This window comes from Pseudophryne corroboree (genome assembly GCF_028390025.1).
Source record: "Pseudophryne corroboree isolate aPseCor3 chromosome 3 unlocalized genomic scaffold, aPseCor3.hap2 SUPER_3_unloc_37, whole genome shotgun sequence".
NCBI lineage: Eukaryota > Metazoa > Chordata > Amphibia > Anura > Myobatrachidae > Pseudophryne > Pseudophryne corroboree.
In genome coordinates, this window is record NW_026967527.1 from 1,049,973 (window position 1) to 1,076,683 (window position 26,711).

Here is a 26,711-nt window from a genome sequence, read left to right on the forward strand (position 1 = left end):
GGGTCTGCGCCACCTGTATTACGGTAACGGCGGGGTCTGCGCCACCTGTATTACGGTAACGGCGGGGTCTGCACCTCCTGTATTGCGGTAATGGCGGGGTCTGCTCCACCTGTATCACGGTAACGGCGGGGTCTGCGTCACCTGTATTACAGTAATAGGACACTAGAGTGTCAGCCACCTGTACAGGGATAATGCAGCACCAGAGGCTGCTCCAGCTGCACTATAACAAGGCACCAGAGGCTGCTCCCCCTGTAGTACAGAACCTGACACCAGAGCTGCTCAGCCTATAGAATAATAATAATAATATCATTACCTGCTGCCAGACACAGCAATGGCTGCTCTCTGCTCCTGCTGCCTTGTGGGAATGATAGAAGGAAGGCGGAGCTCAGACCAGGGGAAAATGGCCGCCGCTCCTGACGTCACTAGACCGTCAGGGAATCTATTGCGGTTTGTTCTTATTGCTGCTGCCGGACTGGTCTACAAGAAAATGGCCGCCGGCCTCCTGCACTGAGGACTTTTATGGTTTAAATATTACTGGGGGCGGAGGTGCGGGCGTGGTGTAGAGGGGAGGGGCCAATAACCAGAAAGCAGCCTTTGCCAATCATGCCCTACTTCCTGACTGTGCGTTCCACCTTACTTCCGGACTGTGCGTTCCACATACAGGAAGTGAGTTTTCATCGACTGCTTGCTGCCTCGCAGTGTACGTGGAGATCAGGTAATGGCGTCTTACTATACAGGGGGAGCAGCCTGTGGTGCCCTGATATTATTACTATACAGGGGGAGCAGCCTGTGGTGCCCTGATATTATTACTATACAGGGGGAGCAGCCTGTGGTGTCCTGATATTATTACTATACAGGGGGAGCAGCCTGTGGTGTCCTGTTATTATTATTATACAGGGGGAGCAGCCTGTGGTGTCCTGTTATTATTATTATTATTCAGGGGGAGCAGCTTGTGGTGTCCTGTTATTATTATTATACAGGGGGAGCAGCCTGTGGTGTCCTGTTATTATTATTATTATTATTATACAGGGGGAGCAGCCTGTGGTGTCCTGTTATTATTATTATACAGGGGGAGCAGCCTGTGGTGTCCTGTTATTATTATTATACAGGGGGAGCAGCCTGTGGTGTCCTGTTGTTGTTATTATTATTATTATACAGGGGGAGCAGCTTGTGGTGTCCTGTTATTATTATTATACAGAGGAGCAGCATGTGGTGTCCTGTTATTATTATACAGGGGGAGCGACTTGTAGTGTCCTATTATATTTTTTCTGGGGGAACAGCCTATTGTGTGATTTTATTATTAATATAAAGGGAGAGCAGAATGGGGTGTGTTGTTATTAGTGTTATACAGGGGGAGCAGGTTTTTGTGTACGGTTATTATTATACAGGGACAGCATCTTGTGCTGTCCTGGTATTATTATTATACATTGGGAGTGATGGTGATTTCCTACAATACAGGAGGAATGGTCTGTGGTGTCCTGCTTTTAAATACATCTGTTATTATTGTTATACTGGGGTGCAGCCTTTAGTGTCGTTATTATTATTACTACAGGTTGATTATCCCATATCCAAATATTCCGAAATACAGACTTTTTTGAGTGAGAGTGAGATAGTGAAACCTTTGTTTTTTGATGGCTCAATGTACACAAACTTTGTTCAATGCACAAAGTTATAATAAAATATTGGCTAAAATTACCTTCCGGCTGTGTGTATAAGGTCTATATGTAACAGAAATGCATTCTGTGCTTAGACTTGGGTCCCATCACCATGATATCTCATTATGGTATGCAATTTATTCCAAAATACGGAATAATCCAATATCCAAAATACCTCTGGTCCCAAGCATTTTGGATAAGGGATACTGTGGGGATTGGAAATATTGGCCCTCATTCCGAGTTGTTCGCTCGGTATTTTTCATCGCATCGCAGTGAAAATCCGCTTAGTACGCATGCGCAATGTTCGCACTGCGACTGCGCCAAGTAACTTTACTATGAAGAAAGTAATTTTACTCACGGCTTTTTCTTCGCTCCGGCGATCGTAATGTGATTGACAGGAAATGGGTGTTACTGGGCGGAAACACGGCGTTTCAGGGGCGTGTGGCTGAAAACGCTACCGTTTCCGGAAAAAACGCAGGAGTGGCCGGGGAAACGGTGGGAGTGCCTGTGCGAACGCTGGGTGTGTTTGTGACGTCAACCAGGAACGACAAGCACTGAACTGATCGCACAGGCAGAGTAAGTCTGGAGCTACTCTGAAACTGCTAAGTAGTTAGTAATCGCATTATTGCGAATACATCGGTCGCAATTTTAAGAAGCTAAGATTCACTCCCAGTAGGCGGCGGCTTAGCGTGTGTAACTCTGCTAAATTCGCCTTGCGACCGATCAACTCGGAATGAGGGCCATTGCTCAAAATCTAGGATGTATTAAAGCAGAGACCGTAATATCCCTGGCATGTGTATCAGCTGATAATTGGAGCAGTATGAAGTAAATGTATATCAGACTCCTGGGAGTGTCACAGTGACATAACATATCTATAATAATAATACAGGAACATGACTGGGGAGGTGAGGGCATCTGGGAATATCACAGTGACATCACTTATATCTATAATACTAATAATAATAATACAGGAACATGACTGGGGAGCTGAGGGGATCTGGGAGTATCACAGTGACATCACTTATATCTATAGTAATAATACAGGGACATGACTGGGGAGGTGAGGGCATCTGGGAATATCACAGTGACATCACTTATATCTATAGTAATAATACAGGGACATGACTGGGGAGGTGAGGGAATCTGGGAGCATCATAGTGACATCACTTATATCTATAGTAATAATACAGGGACATGACTGGGGAGGTGAGGGGATCTGGGAGCGTCACATTTACATTACTTATATCTATAGTAATAATACAGGAATATGACTGGGTAGGTGATGGGATCTGGGACCATCACAGTGATGTCACTTATATCTATAGTTGTAGTACAGGTACATGACTGGGGAGGTGAAGGGATCTGGGAGTGTCACTATGACATCACTTATATCTATAGCTATAATACAGAAATATCACTGGGGAGGTGAGGGGATCTGTGAGCATCACCGTGACATAACTTATATCTCTAGTAATAATACAGGGACGTGACTGGGGAGGTGAGGGGATCTGTGAGCATCACCGTGACATAACTTATATCTCTAGTAATAATACAGGGACGTGTCTGGGGAAAGTGAGGGGATCTGGGAGTATTTGCAGCTATATTGATGTCTCCCCATTTTGCAGGGTTACACAGTAGTGAAGAAGATATCTGGTGAGTGTGAGACACCCAGCAGCCATCCTCGTGTGTCAGGCGGACTAAGCACGACCCACAGCCCCATCACAGTGCCTCCACCTCACTCACTGATACATGAGAGACACAGTGACCAGAAGATCCTGGAACTCACCAACAAGATCATTCAGCTGCTGAAAGGAGAGGTGACTGCTGGGAATGGAACATTATACAGTAACACCAGGGGACGTGTCTGGGTGGTGACTGCTGGGAATGGGACATTATACAGTAACACCGGGGGGATGTTTCTGGGTGATGACTGGAGAGGTGACTGCTGGGAATGGGGCATTATACAGTAACACCAGGGGACGTGTCTGGGTGATGACTGGAGAGGTGACTGCTGGGAATGGGACATTATACAGTAACACCAGGGGATGTGTCTGGGTGATGACTGGAGAGGTGACTGCTGGGAATGGGACATTATACAGTAACACCAGGGGATGTGTCTGGGTGATGACTGGAGAGGTGACTGCTGGGAATGGAGCATTATACAGTAACACCAGGGGATGTGTCTGGGTGATGACTGTATCACTGTGTGTGTCAGGTTCCTATAAGGTGTCAGGATGTCACTGTCTATGTCTCCATGCAGGAGGTGGAGTATATAGAGGAACACAAGGGTCTTTACATGGACGTGATGATGGAGAATCACCGGCCCCTCACATCACTGGGTAAGAGGAGACTGTCATGTATTGTACAGGGGAGAGCAGGTATGGGGGCCCCTATATACACACATCACCTGATAATCACATATATACACTGTACTCAGTCACTGTGTGTCTCCTATAGATGGGCCCAGTAACAGAGATACCCCAGAGAGATGTCCCCGTCCCCTGTATTCCCAGGATTGTACAGAGGAGAATCACAGGATCCCACAGGAAGATCAGGTAGGCGGTATTTAGGGTCTCCCCAATATACCAAAGTGACTGTCACTATATGATCTGTAGAGGAGCTGTGCGTCTTATACACTGATATTATATTGTTTCACCTCAGTTTAACCTGACTGTATGCAAATGTCATTATAGGTTTTGTTATTTTATTTGTAGGTAGAACGTCTGTCTAATATTAAAACAGAAGATACAGAGGGAGAAGAAGAGACGTATGTGACTGATATAAAGGCAGAAGATATAGAGGGAGAAGAAGAGTCGTATGTGACTGATATAAAGGCAGAAGATACAGAGGGAGAAGAAGAGACGTATGTGAGGGGTGATCAGCAGTGTAAGGAGGAGGAGATCCCTACAGATATCAGCACAGGTGAGTAATAAACACTTATTACAGAAGTCACATATTCTCCTTCCTCAGTCACTACAGCAATCTCTTATCCTACACCCTCCTCTGTCAGTACAGACTAATGTGGAATATGTATTTCTGCTGCGGGGTACACTGGGCTCCACAGGGAATGACATTGGGATGTAGAGTAGGCTCTTGATCCGATGCACCAACAGGCTCAAAGCTTTGACCTTCTTCCCAGAATGCATAGCGCCATTCCTCTATAACCCCACCTTTGTGCACAGGAGCTCAGTTTTGTAGTTGGTGCCATGCAGTAAGCAGGCATACAACACGGGTGCTGCAGCCCCAGGAAATAGCTTTTTAAAGAAATTCACGCCTCACAAGAAGATGCTGGCTCGCTACCCCCTCGCTGCGGAGCTAAGTAAAAATTGGGAATCACACCCGCCAGTGGATTCGCAGGTGGCGCAGCTGGTGGTATCCTCAGCTCTGCCCGTAACTATTGTCACGTCCCTGAGAGAGCCGACGGATAAGCGTGTGGAGGGTTGTTTAAAGGCAATTTACACTCTAAGAGGTGCTGCACATAGGCCCACAATTGCCGCGACATGGGCTGCAGAAGCTGTGGACGCGTGGGCTCAGGAGCTGGAGGCGGAGTTGCCGTCCAACGCTTCTGATCATGCTAGACAATGCTTGTCATATATTGTCACAGCGTGTCATTACATTAAGGAGGCGGCTTCGGATACAGGTATTCTGGCGGCCAAGGTTTCTACTACGTCCATACTGGCTCGCCGGATTCTATGGTTGCAGTCCTTGTCTGTGGATCTGTCTTCTAAGAAAACCCTGGAGGTACTCCCGTTTAAGGGAGACATTCTTTTCGGAGAAGACCTCAATAAGATAGTGGCTGACTTAGCTTCTGCTAAAACAATGTGTTTACCTAGTATTGCCCCTTCGTTGCCGAAGGCTAAGAGTACTCCTTTGTCCTTCAGGGTAAGCAATGGGTCAGGCGTACTCGAAACAGGTACGCACTTCCAAACCAAATAAGCACAAACTGGCCTGGGCTACCCGTCAGCCTGCTTCCAAAACTAAATTGCCTGCCGCATGGGGGATCCTAGGGTGGGGGGGGGGAGACTTCTAGGGTATACCCAGGAATGGTTGAAGACCACTTCCGATGCCTGGGTACGGGAAGTCGTCACTTGAGGTTACACCGTATCTTTCAAAAATCGCCCCTCTCATAGATTTTGCCTGATAGACATCCCTTCGGATCAGGTAAAGGCAAAAACTCTTCATTCGGTGGTACAGTCCCTACTGGACACAGGAGTGGTAGTACAGGTGCCTCTGGCTCAGAGAGGCAAGGGGTACTATTCACCGCTGTTCCTAGTCCCGAAACCGAATGGGTCTTCCCGGCCCATTCTCAACCTCAAGTCCTTGAACAAATTTGTGAAGGTCTCCAAGTTTCGTATGGAAACTCTTCGCTCTATTGTTCTGGCATTGGAACCTGGGGATTATATGGTCTCCCTGGACATACAGGATGCTTACCTGCATATTCCCATTGCAATGTCGCATCAGCAATACCTGAGGTTTGCGGTTGGCAACCTCCATTACCAATTTTGGGCGTTACCCTTTGGTTTGACCACGGCTCCGCAAGTCTTCACCAAGGTTATGGTGGTCATGACGGCTGTGCTCCGCCGTCAAGTGGTCAGGATCCTACCATACCTGGACGACTTGTTGATCCTGGCAAATTCCCCAGAAACTCTCCTACGCCATCTGCATATGACTATCCAGTTTCTGCAAGCCCACGGGTGGCTCATCAACTGGAAGAAATCTTCCCTGGCCCCTGCTTGGAGCATGGTGCACCTGTGGGCAGAGGCGGATTGGCCATAGGGCTTGCAAGGAAGATTCTTGGTAGGCCGACGCACCTGTGGGGCCTGTTTTGTTTGAGGACGTGATCCTTTTTATAGACATAATGAATAAGATACAAAATAATTTGCATATATGAAAATGACTTTGCCACTTAGCCTGTGATTGCAGATGATCTAGTGTATGCTCTGTCTGCCTGCTGACATATAAGATTGAGTGAATAGTGATTGGGATACGGTTGGTGTAATAAGCAAGAAAATATATCTACCTAAAGAATGATATAGTTTCCTAAATTCTGAAGGTGTACCATATAATGTGCTCATAATATGTAATTTTATTTATTTTTAACTTCCCCCTTGATGCTGGACATGCCCACTATCTGGAAAGTCTTGGGTGGAGGGTGCTGCTGCCACGGCCCTTGGCTAGACCTTACACCTCTGGTGCTGCCCATGTGGGGCCACTAGTACATATTTCTCTGACGTCCTAGTGGATGCTGGGAACTCCGTAAGGACTATGGGGAATAGCGGCTCCGCGGGAGACTGGTCACAAATAAGAAAGCTTTAGGACTACCTGGTGTGCACTGGCTCCTCCCCTATGACCCTCCTCCAGACCTCAGTTAGATCTTTGTGCCCAGCCGAGCTGGATGCACACTAGGGGCTCTCCTGAGCCTGCTAGAAAGAAAGTATTTGTTAGGTTTTTTATTTTCAGTGAGACCTGCTGGCAACAGGCTCACTGCTACGAGGGACTAAGTGGAGAAGAAGCGAACCTACCTGCTTGCAGCTAGCTTGGGCTTCTTAGGCTACTGGACACCATTAGCTCCAGAGGGATTGAACGCAGGGCCCGACCTCGATGTCCGTTCCCGGAGCCGCGCCGCCATCCCCCTTACAGAGCCAGAAACAAGAAGTGGTCCAGAAAATCGGTGGCAGAAGACTCTCAGTCTTCAACAAGGTAGCGCACAGCACTGCAGCTGTGCGCCATTGCTCCTCATGTACACCTCACACTCCGGTCACTGATGGGTGCAGGGCGCTGGGGGGGGGGGGGCGCCCTGAGCAGCAATAAGACACCTTGGCTGGCAAATATACACCATATATAGTCCAAAGGGCTATATAGGTGTAAATTAACCCCTGCCAGATTTCCAGAAAAAGCGGGAAAAAGTCACCCTAAAAAGGGACGGAGCTATCTCCCTCAGCACACCGGCGCCATTTTCCCTCACAGCTCTGCTGGAAGGATCGCTCCCTGGCTCTCCCCTGCAGTCCTGCACTACAGAAAGGGTAAAAAAGAGAGGGGGGGCACTAAATTTAGGCACAGTGTATGATATAAAAGCAGCTATAAGGGAAAACACTCTGTATAGTGATATCCCAGTATATATAGCGCTCTGGTGTGTGCTGGCATACTCTCCCTCTGTCTCTCTCCAAAGGGCTTTGTGGGGTCCTGTCCTCTATCAGTGCATTCCCTGTGTGTGTGCTGTGTGTCGGTACGGCTGTGTCGACATGTATGATGAGGAAAATTATGTGGAGGCGGAGCAAATGCCTGTAAATGTGATGTCACCCCCTGCGGGGTCGACACCTGAGTGGATGGACTTATGGAAGGAATTACGTTTTAAGTGTCAACTCCTTACACAAAAGGTTTGACGACATGGGACAGCCGGCTACTCAGCTTGTGCCTGTCCAGGCGTCTCAAAGGCCATCAGGGGCTCTAAAACGCCCGCTACCTCAGATGGCAGATACAGACGTCGACACTTATACCGACTCCAGTGTCGATGACGAGGAGACGAATGTAACTTCCAATAGGGCCACACGTTACATGATTGAGGCAATGAAAAATGTTTTACACATTACTGACATTACCCCAGGTACCACTAAAAAGGGTATTATGTTTGGTGAGAAAAAACTACCCGTAGTTTTTCCTGCATCTGAGGAATTAAATAACGTATGTGAATAAGCGTGGGCTTCCCCAGATAAGAAATTGGTAATTTCCAAACGGTTATTGTTAGCGTACCCTTTCCCGCCAGAGGATAGGTCACGTTGGGAAACACCTCCTAGGGTGGATAAAGCGCTCACACGTTTGTCAAAGAAGGTGGCACTACCGTCCCAGGATACGGCCGCCCTAAAGGAACCTGCTGATAGAAAGCAGGAGGCTATCCTAAAGTGTATATACACACATACAGGTGTTATACTGCGACCAGCGATCGCCTCAGCCTGGATGTATAGTGCTGCGGCTGCGTGGTCAGATTCCCTGACAGAGAATATTGATACCCTGGATAGGGACAATATATTACTGACTCTAGAGCATATAAAAGATGCGCTTTTCTACATGCGTGATGCACAGAGGGATATTTGCCGGCTGGCATCAAGTGTAAGTGCTATGTCCATTTCCGCCAGGCGAGGGTTATGGACTCGGCAGTGGTCAGGTGATGCCGACTCGTAAAGGCACATGGAAGTTTTGCCTTATAAAGGGGAGAAGTTATTTAGGGAAGGTCTGTCGGACCTCGTTTCCACGGCGACAGCTGCCCCCCAACAAAAGAAAGCACCGTACTATCAAGCACAGTCCTTTCGGCCCCATAAGGGCAAGCGAGTGAGAGGCGCGTCCTTTCTGCCAAAAGGCAGAGGTAAAGGAAAAAAGCTGCAGCAGACAGCCAGCTCCCAGGAGCAGAAGTCCTCCCCCGCTTCCGCCAAGTCCACAGCATGACGCTGGGGCTTCGCAGGCGGACCCAGGTACGGTGGGGGCCCGTCTCAAGAATTTCAGCACACAGTGGGCTCGCTCACAAGTGGATCCCTGGATCTTTCAGGTAGTATCTCAGGGGTACAGACTAGAATTCGAGACCCCCCCCCCCCCCCCCCCCCCCCGCCCGTTTCCTAAAATCTGCCTTACCGACAACTCCCTCCGACAGGGAGGCACTGTTAGAGGCTATACCAAACTGTATTCACAAAAGGTGATAATCAAGGTGCCCCTCCTTCAACAAGGAAGGGGTTACTATTCCACAATGTTTGTGGTACCGAAACCGGACGGTTCGGTGAGACCCATTTTAAATTTGAAATCCTTGAACACATATATAAATTGATTCAAGTTCAAGATGGAATCGCTCAGGGCGGTTATCTCAAGCCTGGAGGAAGGGGATTACATGGTATCACTGGACATCAAGGATGCTTACCTGCATGTCCCCATTTACCCTCCTCACCAGGAGTACCTCAGGTTTGTGGTACAGGAATGTCATTACCAATTCCAGACGTTGCCGTTTGGTCTGTCCACGGTACCGAGGGTATTTACCAAGGTAATGGCCGAAATGATGATACTCCTTCGAAAAAAGGGAGTTATAATTATCCCTATCAGTTCCAGACGCTGCCGTTTGGGTTATCCATGGCACCGAGGGTCTTAACCCTTACCACTTTGGACCCAACCTGTTATGGTGAGATTGAAAAAATCCCTGTCTGCATGAAAAAGCTTGCACAGTGTGCTTAAAAGAGGGACTTTCAACAGTTGCCACTCACCGAATATCTAAATTGTGGACCACAATCTGGAGAGAATCCTAGCCTGGGGTACTATATAATTCTCCTAGGGAACTAGTGAATGTCCTTGACCCATGAACTGAGTCTTTTAAGTTGTTGACCCATGAACTGAGTCTTTTTTAGCTGAGTACAGATGTGACAATTCATATATGTTCTTAGATATTATTTTTATTAAATTATCCTATTAATTCAACATAAAACCTACCGTCCTTTTTTATCTGTATTTTCTTTACTAAAAATTATGTTGTCTTGATTCTTTGGAGAGATTAGAGGGATATACCCATTGGAACAACTTAGCGCAGGTGTCATTTCTTCTCTTTTCTGTAACCATACATTGGGGATTACCACCCCCTACACCAGCTGCTATTGACAGCGCACCCCATCCATATTTCTCTTTACTTGTCTTTACCAAGGTAATGGCCGAAATGATGATACTCCTTCGAAAGAAGGGAGTTTTAATTATCCCGTACTTGGACGATCTCCTGATAAAAGCGAGGTCCAAGGAACAGTTGTTGGTGGGGGTAGCACTTTCTCAGGAAGTGCTGCAACAGCATGGTTGGATTTTCAATATCCCAAAGTCACAGCTGGTTCCTACGACACGCCTTCTGTTCCTGGGGATGATTCTGGATACAGACCAGAAAAGAGTGTTTCTTCCGGAGGAGAAAGCAAAAGAATTGTCGTGTCTAGTAAGAAGCCTCATAAAACCAGGACAGGTGTCAGTGCATCAATGCACGAGAGTCCTGGGAAAGATGGTAGCCTTATACGAGGCAATTCCATTCGGCAGATTCCACGCAAGAACCTTCCAGTGGGACCTGTTGGACAAGTGGTCCGGAATCGCATCTTCAGATGCATCAGAGGATAACCCTGTCGCCAAGGACCAGGGTGTCGCTACTGTGGTGGCTGCAGAGTGCTCATCTCCTAGAGGGACGCAGATTCGGGATACAGGACTGGGTCCTGGTAACCACGGATGCCAGCCTTCGAGGCTGGGGGGCAGTCACACAGGGAAGAAATTTCCAGGGACTGTGGTCAAATCAGGAGATTTCGCTTCACATAAATATTCTGGAGCTAAGGGCCATTTACAATGCCCTAAGCCAAGCAAGACCCCTGCTTCAGAACCGGCCGGTACTGATCCAATCAGACAACATCACGGCGGTCGCCCATGTAAACAGACAGGGCGGCACAAGAAGCAGGGGAGCAATGGCAGAAGCCACAAGGATTTTTCGATGGGCAGAGAATCACGTGTTAGCACTGACAGCAGTATTCATCCCGGGCGTAGACTTCCTCAGCAGGCACGACCTCCACCCGGGGGAATGGGGACTTCTTCCAGAAGTCTTCCAAATGATTGTAAACCGTTGGGAACGGCCAAAGGGGGACATGATGGCGTCCCGCTTCAACAATAAAACAAAAAAGATATTGCGCCAGGTCAAGTGACCCTCAGGCGATAGCAGTGGACGCTCTAGTGACACCGTGGGTGTACCAGTCGGTTTATGTGTTCCCTCCTCTGCCTCTAATTCCCAAGGTGCTGAGAATTATAAGAAGGAGAGGAGTAAGAACGATACTCGTGGTCCCGGATTGGCCAAGAAGAGCTTGGTACCCGGAACTTCAAGAGAGGCTCACAGAGGACCCATGGCCTCTACCGCTAAGGCGGGACCTGCTCCAGCAGGGACCCTGCTTGTTCCAAGACTTACCACGGCTGCGTTTGACGGCATGGCGGTTGAACACCGGATCCTGAAGGAAAAAGGTATTCCGGAGGAAGTCATCCCTACCCTGATCAAGGCCAGGAAGGATGTAACCGCACAACATTATCACCACATTTTGCGAAAATATGTTGCGTGGTGTGAGGCCAGGAAGGCCCCAACGGAGGAATTTCAACTGGGTCGATTTCTGCATTTCCTGCAAACAGGAGTGACTATGGGCCTCAAATTGGGGTCCATTAAGGTCCAGATTTAGGCTCTGTCGATTTTCTTCCAGAAAGAACTGGCTTCATTGCCTGAAGTTCAGACATTTGTCAAGGGAGTGCTGCATATTCAGCCCCCTTTTGTGCCCCCAGTGGCACCTTGGGATCTCAGTGTGGTCTTGGGGTTCCTGAAATCACATTTGTTTGAGCCACTTAAAACCGTGGATCTGAAATATCTCACGTGGAAAGTGGTCATGTTGTTGGCACTGGCTTCGGCCAGGCGTGTGTCAGAATTGGCGGCTTTGTCTTGTAAAAGCCCTTATCTGATCTTCCATATGGATAGGGCAGAATTGAGGACTCGTCCCCAGTTTCTCCCGAAGGTGGTATCAGCTTTTCACTTGAACCAACCTATTGTGGTGCCTGCGGCTACTAGGGACTTGGAGGATTCCAAGTTACTGGACGTTGTCAGGGCCCTGAAAATGTATGTTTCCAGGATGGCTAGAGTCAGTAAAACTGACTCGCTATTTATCCTGTACGCACCCAACAAGCTGGGTGCTCCTGCTTCTAAGCAGACGATTGCTCGCTGGATTTGTAGCACAATTCAGTTTGCGCATTCTGCGGCAGGACTGCCGCACCCTAAATCAGTGAAAGCCCATTCCACAAGGAAGGTGGGCTCATCTTGGGCGGCTGCCCAAGGGGTCTCGGCTTTACAACTTTGCCGAGCGGCTACTTGGTCAGGGTCTAATACTTTTGCAAAATGTTACAAATTTGATACCCTGGCTGAGGAGGACCTTGAGTTTGCTCATTCGGTGCTGCAGAGTCATCCGCACTCTCCCGCCCGTTTGGGAGCTTTGGTATAATCCCCATGGTCCTTACGGAGTTCACAGCATCCACTAGGACGTCAGAGAAAATAAGAATTTACTCACCAGTAATTCTATTTCTCGTAGTCCGTAGTAGATGCTGGGCGCCCATCCCAAGTGCGGATTGTCTGCAATACTTGTACATAGTTATTGTTAACTAATCGGGTTATTGTTGAGAGCCATCTGTTCAGAGGCTCCACTTGTTATCATACTGTTAACTGGGTTTAATATCACAAGTTGTACGGTGTGATTGGTGTGGCCAGTATGAGTCTTACCCGGGATTCAAAATCCTTCCTTAATCGTGTCAGCTCTTCCGGGCACAGTATCCTAACTGAGGTCTGGAGGAGGGTCATAGGGGGAGGAGCCAGTGCACACCAGGTAGTCCTAAAGCTTTCTTATCTGTGCCCAGTCTCCTGCGGAGCCGCTATTCCCCATGGTCCTTACGGAGTTCCCAGCATCCACTACGGACTACGAGAAATAGAATTACCGGTGAGTAAATTCTTATTTTTTCCAGGGATGCTTTTTGTTCCCAATCTGCTCCTGCCTGTGGGCGTTGTTGGACACTCACAACCAGCAGTTGTTTTTGTCTCAGAAGAAAGTCCTGAAGCTTCAGGACAGGATTTGATGCTTCCTATCTTGTCCGCAAGTGTCGATACATTCGGCAATGCAAGTGCTAGGTCTCATGGTGTCTGCTTTCAACATGGTGGAGTATGCTCAATTCCATTCCTGCCCTCTGCAGAAGCTAATTCTTACCAAGTGGGACGGCTTGCCTCACCGGATCAGGTCTCAAATGATCTCCTTATCTCCGGAGGTCCATCTGTCACTGAGCTGGTTGCTTCAGGACCAACGATTTAGCAGGGTTCGTCCCTTCTGGATCTTCAGCTGGGTCCTTCTGACGACGGATGCCAGTCTGAGAGGTTGGGGTGCAGTGTTGGAACAACACTCCCTTCCGGGTTGGAGGATCAAGGAGTCGTCTCTCCTCCTGATAAACATTCTGGAATTGCGGGCGGTGTTCAACTCATTGAACTTGGCCCTCATTTAATACAGAACACCTGTTCAAGTACAGTTGGACAACGCCACCACGGTGGCGTACATCAATCATCAAGGCGGCACTCAAAGCCACATGGCATTGAGGGAAGTATCACGGATTGTTTAGTGGGTGGAACGTCATCTGTCAGCCATATCGGCAGTGTTCATTCCGGGGGTCCTAAACTGGGAAGCGGACTTTCTCATTCATCAGGACGTACATGCCAGAGAGTGGAGCCTCCATCCAGAAGTGTTTCAACTCCTTGTGGACAAGTGGGGCCTTCCAGATGTGGACCTGATGGCATCTGGACACAATCACAAGGTTCTGGTCTTCAGAGCAAGGACAAGGGATCCTCAAGCAGCGTACGTGGACGCACTGGCAATTCCATGGAACTTTCGGCTGCCATACATGTTCCCTCCGGTGTCACTCCTGCCCAGAGTAATAAGGAAGTTCAAGAAAGAAGGAGGATTCCTGCTTCTGATCGCTCCAGCGTGGCCCAGATGGCATTGGTTCTCAGACTTTCAGGGTCTCTCGATAGAGAATCCCCTTCTACTTCCGCAGTGTCCAGATTTCCTCGTTCAGGGCCCCTGTGTATATTAGGATTTAGCCCGATTGGCTTTGACGGCGTGGCTCTTAAAGCTTCGTCTTGAAGACCAAAGGATTTTCTGAGGCGGTCATTCAAACCATGTTGAAGGCCCGGAAACCGACCTCTGCTCGGATTTACCATAGGGTCTGGAATTTTTACTTTGCTAGGTGTGCATCTAACAATTATGACGCTTACAAGTTTAGTACGGCCAAACTTTTGGCCCCTCTACAACAGGACCTGGACTTGGGCCTTCGTCTGGCCTCCATCAATGTTCATATTTCTGCCTTGTCGGTTTGGTTCCTGAGAAAAATTGCGACCTTACCTGCGGATTCAACCTCCTTATGTCCCGCCTGTGGCTCTTTGGCACCTGTCGGTGGTTCTGGAGGCGTTGCAAGGTTCTCTGTTTGAGCCTCTTGAATCTGCAGACCTTAAGTGGCTTTCCCTTAAGGTATTGTTTCTGCTGGCTATTGTCTCTGCTAGACAGGTGTCGGATTTGGGTGCCTTGTCTTGAAGGTTACCTTATCTGATTTTTCACCGTGATCGGGCGGTTCTTAGAACACGTCCCGGGTATTTACTGAAGGTGGTGTCCTCTTTCCACCTTAATCAGGATATCATGGTTCCGGCCTTTGCCTCTCCTGACTTGTCTTCCAAAGAGAGGTCTTTGGATGTGGTATGGGCTCTCTGTATCTATGTGAAGAGGACAGCTCCCGTCAGGAAGTTGGATTCTCTCTTTGTTCTGTTTGTTTTTCACAAACGTGGCTGGCCTACTCACAAGCAGACCCTGGCCAGATGGATTAGAATGGTGATTGCACATGCTTATGTACAGGCTGGCCTTCCAGCTCTTGCTACCATAAAGGACCTTTCTACTCGGTCGGTTGGACCTTCTTGGGTGGCCCGCCGTGGTGCGACCCTTGAACAATTGTGCAAGGCGGCTACATGGTCCTCAGTGAACACGTTAAATCTCTTTCTGCGAGGTACACTGGGCTCCACAAGGCGCCCACCCTGATGCACTTAGCTTTTTTGGGTTGGTATGGCATTAGCCGCTGACACTTTCTCCTGTCATGAGAATGTGTTGTGTGTGTGTGTGTGTGTGGCTACTAACAGTTGTCTCTTTTCCTTGCTACTGCATTGGACTGGTTAACAAAAACTGAGCTCCTGTGCAAGGAGGCGGGGTTATAGAGCAGGCGGCGCTATGCTTTCAGGGAAGAAGGTCAAAGCTTTGAGCCTGTTGGTGCCTCGGATCAAGATCCTATTCTACACCCCAATGTAATTCCCTGTTGAGCCCAGTGTACCTCGCAGAAAGAGCTTTAACAACGGTAAGTTCTTACCATAAATCTCATTTGGAGTCGGGAGCCATCAGCCTCTATTATACTCCTGCTCTCCCCCTCACATCATGTCACTGTGTGTCACCAGCCCAGAGATCTGCCCAGTCTCCTCCCCACATTCTCTGGTGTATCTCATACATCAGGAGCCATCAGCCCCTATTATACTCCTGCTCTTCCCCTCACATCATGTCACTGTGTGTTACCAGCCCAGAGATCTGACCAGTCTCCTCCCCACACTCTCTGGTGTATCTCATACATCAGGAGACATCAGCCCCTATTATACTCCTGCTCTCCCCTCACATCATGTCACTGTGTGTTACCAGCCCAGAGATCTGACCAGCCTCCTCCCCACACTCTCTGGTGTATCTCATACATCAGCAGCCATCAGCCCCTATTATACTCCTGCTCTCACCCTCACATCATGTCACTGTGTGTTACCAGCCCAGAGATCTGACCAGTCTCCTCCCCACACTCTCTGGTGTATCTCATACATCAGGAACCATCAGCCCCTATTATACTCCTGCTCTTCTCCTCACATCATGTCACTGTGTGTTACCAGCCCAGAGATCTGACCAGTCTCCTTCCCACACTCTCTGGTGTATCTCATACATCAGGAGCCATCAGCCCCTATTACACTCCTGCTCTCCCCCTCACATCATGTCACTGTGTGTTACCAGCTCAGAGATCTGACCAGTCTCCTCCCCACACTCTCTGGTGTATCTCATACATCAGGAGACATCAGCCCCTATTATACTCCTGCTCTCCCCCTCACATCATGTCACTGTGTGTTACCAGCCCAGAGATCTGACCAGTCTCCTCCCCACACTCTCTGGTGTATCTCATACATCAGGAACCATCAGCCCCTATTATACTCCTGCTCTCCCCCTTACATCATATCACTGTGTGTTACCAGTCCAGAGATCTGACCAGTCTCCTCCCCACACTCTCTGGTATATATCATACATCAGGAGACATCAGCCCCTATTATACTCCTGCTCTCCCCCTCACATCATGTCACTGTGTGTCACCAGCAGCCATACTGTGTGCTAGCAGTACCTCTGCCTATAGTATTACATGCCAGGTATTCAATGAGAGTGTCTCTATTAGCACATGCCAGTCTATATATAAACCACTCCTTTTTCTCATACGTCCTAGAGGATGCTGGGGGGGTCATCATAAAACCATGGGGTATAGACGGGATCCGCAGGAGACATGGGCACTTTAAGACTGAAAGGGTGTGAACTGGCTCCTCCCTTTATGCCCCTCCTCCAGACCCCAGTTTTAGAATTGTGCCCAGTGAGACTGGACGCACTACAGGGAGCTCTACTGAGTTTCTCTGAAAAGACTTTGTGTTAGGTTTTTTATGTTCAGGGAGGCTGCTGGTAACATTCTCCCTGCTTTGTGGGACTTAGGGGAGAGACGTATGACCCACTTCCAGTGAATTCAATGGCTCTGCTTCTGGCTACAGGACACCATTAGCTCCTGAGGGTCTGATCGCTGGGTACGCCTAGATGCTCACTCCCGCAGCCGGCCGTCACCCCCTTTCAGAGCCAGAAGACAGGTGAGTAGCAGAAGAAAAGAAGACTTCAGCTTCACTGACGGCATTTTCTGAGGTACTGCGCAGCGGGCAGACGCTGCGCGCTGAGCTCCCACACACAGCACTACAGGGTGCAGGGCGCGGGGGGGCGGGGGGGCACCATGGGCAGCTAAATTCATCCTCATTATTCCACTGGCAAGAGGGGACATTAGTGCCACGGCACTGTCCTAACCCCCGCCAGTATAAATATCAGAAAATGCGAGACAGAAGCACGCCATTAAGGGGGCGGAGCTTCTTCCTCACAGCGCCATTTCTTCTCCGCAGGCTGCAGAGACGCTGGTCCTCCTCACACTGACAAGTACCAGGGGTACACAACGGAGGGGAGGCAGGTCAATTGGTGCAATATATATGTGACTGTAAAAGCGCTTTAGGTCTGAGGCAATTTCTTGGTGTTTTCAGACCCGTTGATTTAGCGCTGGGTTGTGAGCCCTCTGTGTCTCTCTGACAGACTTTACTGTGGGTCTGTCCCCTATATGCCCGGTGTGTCTGTGGGTGTTTGGTGCACGTGTGTCGACATGTCTGAGGCTGAAGGCTCTTCCCAGGAGGAGGCTGTATTGGGGACACAGACTACTGCGGGGGTGACCCAGTCTGCACCGCCGACGCCGGATTGGGTAAATGTGTTGAACGCCTTGAATGCTAATGTGGCTCTTATTAGTAAGAGGCTGGATAAGTCTGAGTCTCAGACCCAGGCATGGAAGAAATCTGTAGAAGATATGTTATTGCAAAGTCGGGTCCCCTCAGGGTCACAAAAACGTACGTTGGCCCAGTTGGCAGACACTGATACCGACACACTCTGATTCCTGTGTCGACTATAGCGATTCCAGATTAGATCCAAAATTGGCAACTAGCATTCAATACATGATTGTGGCAGTTAAAGATGTATTACATATCACTGAGGACCCGGCTGTCTCTGATAAAAGGGCCTGTATGTATAAGGAAAGGAAACCTGAAGTGACGTTTCCTCCCTCTCATGAACTGAACACTCCATTTGAAAAGTCTGGGAAGGTCCTGACAAAAAGTTTCAGATTCCCAAAAGAATTACGGTAGCTTATCCGTTTCCCTCGGCGGATAGGGAAAAGTGGGAGTCACCCCCCCACTGTGGACAAGGCCTTGTCTAGGTTGACTAAAAAGGTGGCTCTTCCGTCACCTGACACTGCTTCCCTTAAGGATCCTGCAGATCGTAAACAAGAAACTACGTTAAAGTCCATTTATGCGACCACAGGTACGCTACTCAGACCTGTCATTGCATCTGTGTGGGTAAGTAGTGCTATCGAAAAAGTGGGCAGACAACTTGTCTTCTGAAATAGATACCCTAGATAGGGATAGCATCCTCTTAACGCTGGGTTATATCAAGGACGCTGCAGCATACCTTAAGGAAGCTGCGAGAGATGTTGGTCTATTGGGATCAAAGGCCAATGCCATGGCAGTCTCAGCTAGACGAGCGTTGTGGTTTCACCAATGGAATGCTGATGCTGATTCCAAGAAAAGTATGTAGTCTCTACCATATAAAGGTAAGGCCTTATTTGGTGACAGCCTTGATGATTTGGTATCTACAGCTACCGCAGGTAAGTCATCCTTTTTTCCTTATGTTCCTCCACAACAAAAGAAAACGCATCACTATCAGATGCAGTCCTTTTGGCCCAATAAATACAGAAAGGGCCGAGGTTCTTCCTTCCTTGCTGCTAGAGGAAGGGGAAGAGGTAAACGATCACCAGCCTTGTTAGGCTCCCAGGAGCAGAAGTCCTCCCAGGCATCTGCCAATTCCACCGCATGACGTTGGGGCTCCTATGCGGGAGTCCGCACCGGTGGGGGCACGTCTCGAACTCTTCAGTCAGTTTTGGGTTCGCTCAGACCTAGACCCATGGGTTTTACAAATGGTATCCCAAGGGTAGGTACAAGCTGGAGTTTTAAGACGTTTTCCTTCGCCGTTTTTTCAAATCTGCCTTACCAGCTTCTCTTCCGGACAGGGTGGTAGTTTGCGACACAATACAAAAGTTGTGTCAAAATCAAGTTATCGTCAGGGTTCCCCAGTCACAACAGGGAGAAGGTGTTTATTCGAGCCTGTTTGTGGTCCCGAAGCCGGACGGCTCGGTCAGACCAATCCTAAACCTGAAATCCCTATATTTCTACCTAAAGAAATTCGAATTCAAGATGGAGTCTCTCGGAGCAGTGATCTCCAGTCTGGATGAAGGGGATTTTATGATGTCGGTGGACATAAAGGATGCCTACTTACATGTTCCCATTTATCCTCCGCATCAGGTTTACCTGAGGTTTGCAATTCTGGATTGTCATTACCAATTTCAAACGTTGCCGTTTGGTCTGTCCACGGCTCCAAGGATTTTCACCAAAGTGATGACGGAGATGATGGTTCTCCTTCGCAAGCAAGGACCCATACTTGGACGATCTCCTGATAAAGGCGAGATCCAGGAACCAGTTGGTGCAAAACGTTGCACTCTCCGTGACGGTTCTTCAGCAACATGGTTGGCCCCTAAACTTGCCAAAATCGCAGTTGATTCAGACGATGCGGTTGTCATTTTTGGGAATGATATTGGACACAGAACTACAGAGAGTCTTTCTTCAGTGGACAAGGCTCTGGAACTTCAGAGTCTGGGCAAACAAATTCTGAAACCAGCAAGAGTGTCAATCCATCAATGCATTTGGTTGCTGGGGAAGATGGTTGTGGCCTACGAGGCCATTCAGTTTGGCAGGTTCCATGCCAGAGTGTTCCAGTGGGACCTGTTGGACAAGTGTTCCGGGTCCCACCTACACATACACCGGAGGATAATCCTGTCTTCCAAGACCAGGGTATAAATCCTGTGATGGCTGCACAGCTCTCACCTCATAGAGGGGCGCAGGTTCGGGAAACAGGACTGGATCCTGCTGACCACGGATGCAAGCCTCCGAGGCTGGGGGGGGTCAGTCACAATGGGAGAAAACTTCCATGGAAGATGGTCAAGTCAGGAAACTTGTCTCCACATAAATGTTCTGGAGTTGAGGGCCATTTACAACGGCCTTCTGCAAGCGGAACATCTTCGAGATCTGCCTGTACTGATCCAGTCGGACAATGTAACAGCAGTAGCGTACATAAACCGTCAGGGCGGAACGAAAATCAGAGCGGCAATGGCAGAAGCCACAAGGATTTTCCGCTGGGCGGAAAAGCATACAAGCGCTCTGTCAGCGATCTTCATTCCAGCAGTGGACAACTGGGAAGCAGACTTCCTCAGCAGACACGGTCTCCATCAAGGAGAGTGGGGCCTCCACCAAGAAGTCTTCACAGAGGTGACAAGTCGTTGGGGAGTTCCTCAAGTAGACATGAGGGCATCTTGTCTCAACAAGAAGCTTCAGAGATATTGTTCCAGGTCAAGGGACCCTCAAGCAATTGCAGTGGATGCACTGGTGACACCGTGGGTGTTTCAATTGGTGTATGTATTCCCTCCACTTCCTCTCATTCCAGAGGTTCTAAAGATCATAAGAAGAACAAAGATCCGGCCGATCCTCATTGTCCCAGATTGGCCAAGGAGGGCTTGATATCCAGATCTTCAGGAATTACTCATAGGAGATCCCTGGCCTCTTCCTCTGCGCGAGGACCTGTTACAACAGGGGCCGTGCGTGTATCAGGACTTACCACAGCTACGTTCGACGGCATGGCGGTTGAGCGCAAAATCCTAGACCGTAAGTGTATTCCCAGTGAAGTCATTCCCACAATTATTCAGGCCAGAAAAGGGGTAACGTCTAAACATTACCACCGTATTTGGAGAAAATATGTTTCTTGGTGTGAATCCAAGGGGGCTCCTACGGAAGAGTTTCGGCTAGGATGTTTTCTCCATTTTCTACAAGCAGGTGTGGATGCGGGCCTAAAATTGGGCTCAATTAAGGTACAGATTTCAACCTTATCGGTTTTCTTTCAGAAACAATTGGCCTCCCTTCCAGAAGTTCAGACTTTCGGGAAAGGCGTGTTGCACATCCAACCTCCATTTGTGCCTCCAGTTGCACCATGGGATCTTAATGTGGTGTTGCAGTTCCTTCAATCACATTGGTTTGAACCTTTACGGACGATGGAGTTGAAATTCATCACCTGGAAAGTGGTCATCCTGTTGGCCTTGGCATCTGCAAGGCGGGTGTCTGAGTTAGCAGCCTTGTCTCACGAGCCCTTATTTGATCTTCCATGAAGATAGAGCTGAATTGAGGACACCTCAACAATTTCTACCGAAGGTGGTTTCCTCTTTCCACATGAACTAACCTATTGTGGTGCCTGTGGCTACTGACGCCTTCGCTGAGTCAAAATCTCTGGATGTGGTTAGAGGTTTGAAGATTTATGTCTCCAGAACGGCTCAGATTAGGAAAACAGAGGCTCTGTTTGTCGTGTATGCTCCCAACAAGGTTGGGTGTCCTGCTTCCAAGCAGATCATTGCACGCTGGATCTGTAACACGATTCAGCATGCTCAGTCCACGGCTGGATTGCCGTTACCAGAATCGGTGAAGGCCCATTCTACTAGAAAGGTGGGCTCATCCTGGGCGGCCTCGGCATTGCAACTTTGCCGAGCAGCTACTTGGTTGGGGTCAAACACATTAGCAAAGTTCTACAGTTTGACACCTTAGCCAATGAAGACCTTAAGTTTGGTCAGTCGGTGCTGCAGAGTCATCCGCACTCTCCCGCCCGTTCTAGAGCTTTGGTATAACCCCGTGGTTCTATGATGACCCCAGCATCCTCTAGGACGTATGAGAAAATAGGATTTTAATACCTACCGGTAAATCCTTTTCTCTTAGTCCGTAGAGGATGCTGGGCGCCCGTCCCAGTGTGTACTGTATCTGCAGTTATTAGTTGTGGTTACACACACGTTGTGTTACGTTATTGTCAGCATGTTGCTGCAATTGTTCATGCCGTTGGCTTGTGTTCTGTTGAATGCCATGTTCTGCGGCATTCTTGAGGTGTTAGCTGGTAAGAATCTCGCCTTAGTTTAACAATAATTCCTTTCCTCGAAATGTCCGTCTTCCTGGGCACAGTTCCTATAACTGGAGTCTGGAGGAGGGGCATAGAGGGAGGAGCCAGTTAACACCCTTTCAAAGTCTTGAAGTGCCCATGTCTCCTGCGGATCCCGTCTATACCCCATGGTTCTATGATGACCCCAGCATCCTCTACGGACTAAGAAAAGGATTTACCGGTAGGTATTAAAATCCTATTTTCTCTAACATCCACAAGGGATACTGGGGACTTTGTAAGATGGGGTATAGAGGGGGTCCAAAGGAGCCGGTGTACTTTAGATTTCTTCCACTGGGTGTGCTTTCTTCCTCCCCTCTATGCCCCCTCCTGCAGCCAGTTTAGAACAGTGTGCCCTCAGGAGAGGATGCCACTCTGGAGCTCCAGAGAATTTTCTTCAGTTTATTTTAAACGTTGTTATTGTCGGTATGCTGTTTGGGCAACAGTATAACAGTATACCTGCACTGAGGGAGTTGGGGGGGTGGGGGCGGTTACCGGTCTCTTCAGGCGTCAGAGCCGCTTCCCCGCTGCATGACCACCATACTGAGAGGTTGTTGGTACCGCTGGGCATTGTGCATTAGCAAATGCAATCGCAGCACGTCGCACACCCCCTAACAATGTCGGGAGGTGAGAAGAGTGGTGAGTACAAACCGGGGGACCCGCTAGGGGGGTCCCCCGGCTGTTGCTGCAGCGCGATCACAGGGGCGGCATGTGGATGCTCTACGGAGGGATACGCTATAGCCCCCTGTGTACACTGGCAGCTGTGGTGGAAACAGGGATTCATGTTACGTTTTACACCTGTTAGGAGACATTTGCCAGTATAAATGTATAGCTCTGCCGCCATTACAGGGGGCGGAGCTTCCTTAGAGCGGGACCAGTGGCGTTTTGGCGCCTTCCTCTGCTTACAGCTGCAGCAGGAAGGACACACAGCCCCTCCAGACACTCAGGACACACAGGAAACTGGTACAGGGGTGTAAATAAAGGGAGAGACGCTATTATACACACTATAGTGTCCTGAAAAGGCTGTGGGTAAGGGTGGTTAGGGTTAGGCTGTGGGTAAGGGTGGTTAGGGTTAGGCTGTGGGTAAGGGGGGTTAGGGTTGGGCTGTGGGTAAGGGGGGTTAGGGTTGGGCTGTGGGTAAGGGGGGTTAGGGTTGGGCTGTGGGTAAAGGGGGTTAGGGTTGGGCTGTGGGTAAGGGGGGTTAGGGTTGGGCTGTGGGTAAGGGGGGTTAGGGTTGGGCTGTGGGTAAGGGGGGTTAGGGTTGGGCTGTGGGTAAGGGGGGTTAGGTTTAGGCTGTGGGTAAGGGGGGTAAGGGGGGTTAGGGTTAGGCTGTGGGTAAGGGGGGTTAGGTTTAGGCTGTGGGTAAGGGGGGTTAGGGTTAGGTTGTGGGTAAGGGGGGTTAGGTTTAGGCACTGCTGGGGGGAGGTTAGGGTTAGGTTGTGGGTAAGGGGGGTTAGGTTTAGGCACTGCTGGGGGGAGGTTAGGGTTAGGCTGTGGGTAAGGGGGGTTAGGTTTAGGCACTGCTGGGGGGAGGTTAGGGTTAGGCTGTGGGTAAGGGGCGTTAGGTTTAGGCACTGCTGGGGGGAGGTTAGGGTTAGGCTGTGGGTAAGGGGGGTTAGGTTTAGGCACTGCTGGGGGGAGGTTAGGGTTATGCTGTGGGTAAGGGGGTTAGGTTTAGGCACTGCTGTGGGGAGGTTAGGTTGTGGGTAAGGAGGGTTAGGTTTAGGCACTGCTGGGGGGAGGTTAGGGTTAGGTTGTGGGTAAGGGAGGTTAGGGTTAGGCACGGCTGGGGGGAGGTTAGGGTTAGGCTGTGGGTAAGTGGGGTTAGGTTTAGGCACTGCTGGGGGGAGGTTAGGGTTAGGCTGTGGGTAAGGGGGGTTAGGTTTAGGCACTGCTGGGGGGAGGTTAGGGTTAGGCTGTGGGTAAGGGGGTTAGGTTTAGGCACTGCTGGGGAGAGGTTAGGGTTAGGCTGTGGGTAAGGGGCGTTAGGTTTAGGCACTGCTGGGGGTAGGTTAGGGTTAGGCTGTGGGTAAGGGGGTTAGGTTTAGGCACTGCTGGGGGGAGGTTAGGTTTAGGCTGTGGGTAAGGGGGTTAGGTTTAGGCACTGCTGGGGGGAGGTTAGGTTTAGGCTGTGGGTAAGGGGCGTTAGGTTTAGGCACTGCTGGGGGGAAGTTAGGGTTAGGCTGGGTAAAGGGGGTTAGGGTTAGGCTGTGGGTAAGGGGGGTTAGGGTTAGGCTGTGGGTAAGGGGCGTTAGGTTTAGGCACTGCTGGGGGTAGGTTAGGGTTAGGCTGTGGGTAAGGGGGTTAGGTTTAGGCACTGCTGGGGGGAGGTTAGGGTTAGGCTGTGGGTAAGGGGGTTAGGTTTAGGCACTGCTGGGGAGAGGTTAGGGTTAGGCTGTGGGTAAGGGGCGTTAGGTTTAGGCACTGCTGGGGGTAGGTTAGGGTTAGGCTGTGGGTAAGGGGGTTAGGTTTAGGCACTGCTGGGGGGAGGTTAGGTTTAGGCTGTGGGTAAGGGGGTTAGGTTTAGGCACTGCTGGGGGGAGGTTAGGTTTAGGCTGTGGGTAAGGGGCGTTAGGTTTAGGCACTGCTGGGGGGAAGTTAGGGTTAGGCTGTGGGTAAAGGGGGTTAGGCTGTGGGTAAGGGGGGTTAGGGTTAGGCTGTGGGTAAGGGGGGATAGGGTTAGACACTGCTGGGGGGAGGTTAGGGTTAGGCTGTGGGTAAGGGGGGTTAGGTTTAGGCATTGCTGGGGGGAGGTTATAGTTAGGCTGTGGGTAAGGGGGGTTAGGGTTAGGCACTGCTGGGGGGAGGTAAGGGTTAGGCAGTGGGTAAGGGGGTTAGGTGTCGGCAGTGCTGGGGGGAGGTTAGGGTTAGGCTGTGAGTGGGAGGGTTAGGTGTTGGCAGTGCTGCAATTGGGATGCCGGTGTGTCTTCTCATTTCTAGCCTTATATGATGTTGCCCGGGCTCAGATCACTTGTATAAATGCTTTTGACTGAAGAAGTAGCGGGTGCACCACAGGTAGCAGCAGTGCCTGCACAATTGATTCATGTTATAGTCTCATAGATCCTTAGCTTGGTCTATTTGTGAATGGCGCTGGGAATATCAGGGAAACTTACTGTAGTGGATGCCTGAAACAACCACTGAGGTCGGGCTACAAGCCCATGACACTCCCAGAAGACACACAAGGCATGCAAGGAAAGCCACCACCCAAGTTCAGCCACCCGCTCCTAGGCTACTTACCCTACCCCACAGCACTTACGCTGTCACCGGCGCTCACCTCCCGCCCGCAGCACAGCGTAGAGCAGCCGTAGAGCCGTCTTCATTCTCTGCCCGGCCCCCATGTGAATCCGCGGCTGCATGTGACCAGGAGGGGGAGGCACCACCAGAGGACTGGTAGTGGTAAGGCTCCACCTCCTCTTTACAGGCAGGAAGTGCAGTTAATTGAGAGCCGTGAATTGGTTGCAGCGGAGCGCGTCCTCGGGGATCCACACGTTTTTGAAAAGTGAGTCCCCGTCCTCCGATCTGGGTAAAATACGCGCTATAGAGCGTATTTGCAAACACTGTGTATATGTGTGTGTGTGTATGTATGTGTATGTGTATATATATATATATATATATGTATGTATGTATGTATGTATGTGTGTGTGTGTGTGTGTGTGTGTGTATGTATATATATATTTATTTATTAAGCAACAATGTGGGTCATTCCGAGTTGTTTGCAAGCAGCTTTCGTTCGCTGCGCAGCGATCATGCAAAAAAATCGGCACTTCTGCGCATGCGTATGCGGTGCAATGCGCACGCACGGCGTTCTTTAACAACGATTGATGTAGTTTCACACAAGGTATAGCGACACTTTTCAGTCGCACTGCTGGCCGCAGAGTGATTGACAGGAAGAGGGCAATACTGGGTGTCAACTGACCGTTTTCGGGGAGTGTTCAAAAAAACGCAGGCGTGCCAGGAAAAGTGCAGGTGTAGCTGGCCGAACGCAGGGCGTGTTTGTGACATCAAAACAGGAACTGAACAGTCTGAAGTGATCGCAAGCTAAGACTGCACAAAAAAATATTGTAGCCGCGCTGCGTTCCTTTCGAACGCACTTCTGCTAAGCTAACATAAACTCCCAGAGAGTGGCGGCTTAGCGTTTGCACGGCTGCTAAAAACAGCTAGCGAATTAACAACTCGGAATGAGGGCCAATGTGTATAGTGTATTTGAATTGTATTTAAGGTGGAATGCACTTGTTTGTGTGTCCCAGGAGGGGGGAATCCATTACTGTGTAGGCCAGGCATGTCCAAACTGCTGCCCTCCAGCTGTTGAGAAACTACACATCCCAGCATGCCCTGACACAGCTTTAGCATTCTCTGACAGCAAAACTGTCAGGGCATGCTGGGATATGTAGTTTCACAACAGCTGGAGGGCCGCAATTTGGACATGCCTGGTGTAGGCTGGTGGATTCCCCCAGTACTTTCCCCCCAAAATGGAATGCCTTCCTCTCTAGCCTCCCACATGGAAGTATCATGAGGAGAGAGAGGAGCA

The 26,711-nt window shown here is 49.6% G+C and overlaps 1 protein-coding gene across 2 annotated transcripts in view; it reads left to right on the plus strand.

Annotated features, from left to right (window-relative positions):
• The first annotated feature begins 637 nt into the window (after positions 1-637).
• The window catches only part of LOC134984118 (zinc finger protein OZF-like), a 31,206-nt gene continuing 5,132 nt past the window's right edge, over positions 638-26,711 (plus strand). For both annotated transcript variants that reach the window (XM_063949745.1, XM_063949746.1), the window contains exons 1-5: positions 638-715; positions 3,281-3,472; positions 3,916-3,994; positions 4,113-4,210; positions 4,370-4,577. In XM_063949745.1, the coding sequence (XP_063805815.1) occupies positions 3,952-3,994; positions 4,113-4,210; positions 4,370-4,577 (349 nt within the window). In that variant the 5' untranslated portion in view covers positions 638-715; positions 3,281-3,472; positions 3,916-3,951. The remainder of the gene's footprint in view (positions 716-3,280; positions 3,473-3,915; positions 3,995-4,112; positions 4,211-4,369; positions 4,578-26,711) is intronic.